This window comes from Salvelinus sp. IW2-2015, unplaced genomic scaffold (assembly GCF_002910315.2).
Source record: "Salvelinus sp. IW2-2015 unplaced genomic scaffold, ASM291031v2 Un_scaffold789, whole genome shotgun sequence".
Taxonomy (NCBI): Eukaryota; Metazoa; Chordata; class Actinopteri; order Salmoniformes; family Salmonidae; genus Salvelinus; species Salvelinus sp. IW2-2015.
The window spans coordinates 500,860-504,265 of record NW_019942614.1 but is presented as its reverse complement, the minus strand read 5'-3'; the positions used below and the strand labels follow the sequence as shown (position 1 = coordinate 504,265).

General features: G+C 49.3%; 2 protein-coding genes across 2 annotated transcripts in view; one reads left to right on the top strand and one right to left on the bottom strand.

The window, feature by feature from the left end:
• limd1a (LIM domains containing 1a) overlaps positions 1-3,406 on the bottom strand; it is a 60,845-nt gene that overhangs the window by 40,855 nt on the left and 16,584 nt on the right. The gene's annotated exons all lie outside the window — the stretch shown is intronic.
• Positions 1,286-3,406, top strand: part of LOC112068925 (flotillin-1-like) — a 6,152-nt gene continuing 4,031 nt past the window's right edge. Inside the window, exons 1-2 of the mRNA XM_070438333.1 lie at positions 1,286-1,626; positions 1,749-1,886. Of these exons, the coding sequence (XP_070294434.1) occupies positions 1,749-1,886 (138 nt within the window). The 5' untranslated portion in view covers positions 1,286-1,626. The remainder of the gene's footprint in view (positions 1,627-1,748; positions 1,887-3,406) is intronic.

The following is a 3,406-nucleotide window of genomic DNA, read 5'->3' as shown; positions in this document are numbered from 1 at the left end:
GTTACAGGCTGGTGGTGTATTTGGTACAGGCTGGTGGTGTTATGGTACAGACTGGTGTTGTTAATGTACAGGCTGGTGGTGTTAATGGTACAGGCTGGTGTGTTAATGGTACAGGCTGGTGGTGTTAATGGTACAGGCTGGTGGTGTTAATGGTACAGGCTGGTGGTGTTTAATGTACAGGCTGGTGGTGTTAATGGTACAGACTGGTGGTGTTAATGGTACAGGCTGGTGGTGTTAATGGTACAGGCTGGTGGTGTTAATGGTACAGGCTGGTGGTGTTAATGGTACAGGCTGGTTGGTGTAATGGTAACAGGCTGGTGGTGTTACTGGTACAGGCTGGTGGTGTAATTGTACAGGCTGGTGGGGTTAATGGTACAGGCTGGTGGTGTAATTGTACAGGCTGGTGGTGTAATTGTACAGGCTGGTGGTGTTAATGGTACAGGCTGGTGGTGTAATGGTACAGGCTGGTGGTTTAATGGTACAGGCTGGTGGTGTATTGTACAGGCTGGTGGGTTAATGGTACAGGCTGGTGGTGTAATTGTACAGGCTGGTGGTGTTAATGGTACAGGCTGTGGTGTTAATGGTACAGGCTGGTGGTGTTAATGGTACAGGCTGGTGGTGTAATTGTACAGGCTGGTGGTGTAATTGTACAGGCTGGTGGTGTAATTGTACAGGCTGGTGGGTGTAATTGTACAGGCTGGTGTGTTAATGGTACAGGCTGGTGGTGTAATTGTACAGGCTGGTGGTGTTAATGGTACATGCTGGTGGTGTAATTGTACAGGCTGGTGGGGTTAATGGTACAGGCTGGTGGTGTAATGTACAGGCTGGTGGTGTAATTGTACAGGCTGGTGGTGTAATGTACAGGCTTGTGGTGTATTGTACAGGCTGGTGGTGTAATTGTACAGGCTGGTGTGTTAATGGTACAGGCTGGTGGTGTTAATGGTACAGACTGGTGGTGTTAATGGTAGAGGCTGGTGGTGTTAATGGTACAGGCTGGTGTGTTAAGGTACAGACTGGTGTGTTAATGGTACAGGCTGGTGGTGTAATTGTACAGGCTGGTGGTGTTAATGGTACAGGCTGGTGGTGTTAATGGTACAGGCTGGTGGTGTTAATGGTACAGGCTGGTGGTGTTAATGGTACAGACTGGTGGTGTTAATGGTACAGGCTGGTGGTGTTAATGGTACAGGCTGGTGGTGTTAATGGTACAGGCTGGTGGTGTTAATGGTACAGACTGGTGGTGTTAATGGTACAGGCTGGTGGTGTTAATGGTACAGGCTGGTGGTGTGGTACAGGCTGGTGGTGTTAATGGTACAGGCTGGTGGTGTTAATGGTACAGGCTGGTGGTGTTAATGGTACAGACTGGTGGTGTTAATGGTACAGGCTGGTGGTGTTAATGGTACAGACTGGTGGTGTAATGGTACAGGCTGGTGGTGTTAATGGTACAGGCTGGAGATGTAATGGTACAGGCTGGTGGTGTTAATGGTACAGGCTGGTGGTGTAATGGTACAGGCTGGTGGTGTAATGGTGTGGGGAATGTTTTCCTTGCACACGAGTAGGTCCCTTGAAACCAATTATTGAGCAACGTTTCCATGCCCGAAGAATTAATGCTGTTCTGGACCCTACCCGGTACTAATGGGTGTACCTAATAAACTGGCAACTGAGTGTGTTCTTATTTATTCTTTCATATATACAACCTTTGTTTATTTGAACTAATGTGTTCTCTCCCTGTCTCTGTCCTGTCTGTGTAGATGAGGGGCGATGCTGAGGCGTTTGCTCTGGAGGCTAAGGGTCGTGCCGAGGCAGAGCAGATGGCTAAGAAGGCTGAGGCCTTTAAACAGTACGGGGAGGGAGCCATGGTGGACATGCTGCTGGAGAAACTACCACTGGTCAGTCACACTGGGAGGAGGACTGGTTCAGGCTGGTGGTGTTAATGGTACAGGCTGGTGGTGTTAATGGTACAGGCTGGTGGTGTTAATGGTACAGGCTGGTGGTGTTAATGGTACAGACTGGTGGTGTTAATGGTACGAGGACTGGTGGTGTTAATGGTACAGGCTGGTGGTGTTAATGGTACAGGCTGGTTGGTGTTAATGGTACAGCTGGTGGTGTTAATGGTACAGACTGGTGGTGTTAATGGTACAGGCTGGTGGTGTATACAGGCTGGTGGTGTAATGTACAGGCTGGTGGTGTATTGTACAGGCTGGTGGTGTTAATGGTACAGGCTGTGGTGTAATGTACAGGCTGGTGGTGTTAATGGTACAGGCTGGTGGTGTTAATGGTACAGGCTGGTGGTGTTTTAATGGTAACAGGCTGGTGGTGTTAATGTACAGGCTGGTGGGTTAATGGTAGCGGTGGTGTGTAATTGTACAGGCTGGTGGTGTTATGGTAACGGCTGATGGTGTTAATGGTACAGGCTGGTGGTGTTAATGGTACAGGCTGGTGGTGTAATGGTACAGGCTGGTGGTGTTAATGGTACAGGCTGGTGGTGTTAATGGTACAGGCTGGTGGTGTTAATGGTACAGGCTGGTGGTGTTAATGGTACAGGCTGGTGGTGTAATGGTACAGGCTGGTGGTGTTAATGGTACAGGCTGGTGGTGTAATGGTACAGGCTGGTGGTGTTATGGTACAGGCTGGTGGTGTTAATGGTAAGCTGGTGGTGTAATGTACAGGCTGGTGGTGTAATTGTACAGGCTGGTGGTGTAATGTACAGGCTGGTGGTGTAATGTACAGGCTGGTGGTGTTAATGGTACAGGCTGGTGGTGTTAATGGTACAGGCTGGTGGTGTTAATGGTACAGGCTGGTGGTGTAATGGTACAGGCTGGTGGTGTAATTGTACAGGCTGGTGGTGTTAATGGTACAGGCTGGTGGTGTAATGGCAGGCTGGTGGTGTTATGGTACAGGCTGGTGGTGTTAATGGTACAGGCTGGTGGTGTTAATGGTACAGGCTGGTGGTGTTAATGGTACAGGCTGGTGGTAATTGTACAGGCTGGTGGTGGTTAATGGTACAGGCTGGTGGTGTTAATGGTACAGGCTGGTGGTGTTAATGGTACAGGCTGGTGGTGTTAATGGTACAGGCTGGTGGTGTTAATGGTACAGACTGGTGGGTTAATGGTACAGGCTGGTGGTGTTAGGTACAGGCTGGTGGTGTATGGTACAGGCTGGTGGTGTAATTGTCAGGCTGGTGGTGTATTGTACAGGCGGTGGTGTAGTGTAAGCTGGTGGTGTTAATGGTACAGGCTGGTGGTGTTAATGGTACAGGCTGGTGGTGTTAATGTACAGGCTGGTGGTGTTAATGGTAGCAGATGGTGGTGTTAATGGTACAGGCTGGTGGTGTTAATGGTACACGTGGTGGTGTAATTGGTACAGGCTGGTGGTGTAATTGTACAGGCTGGTGGTGTAATTGTACAGG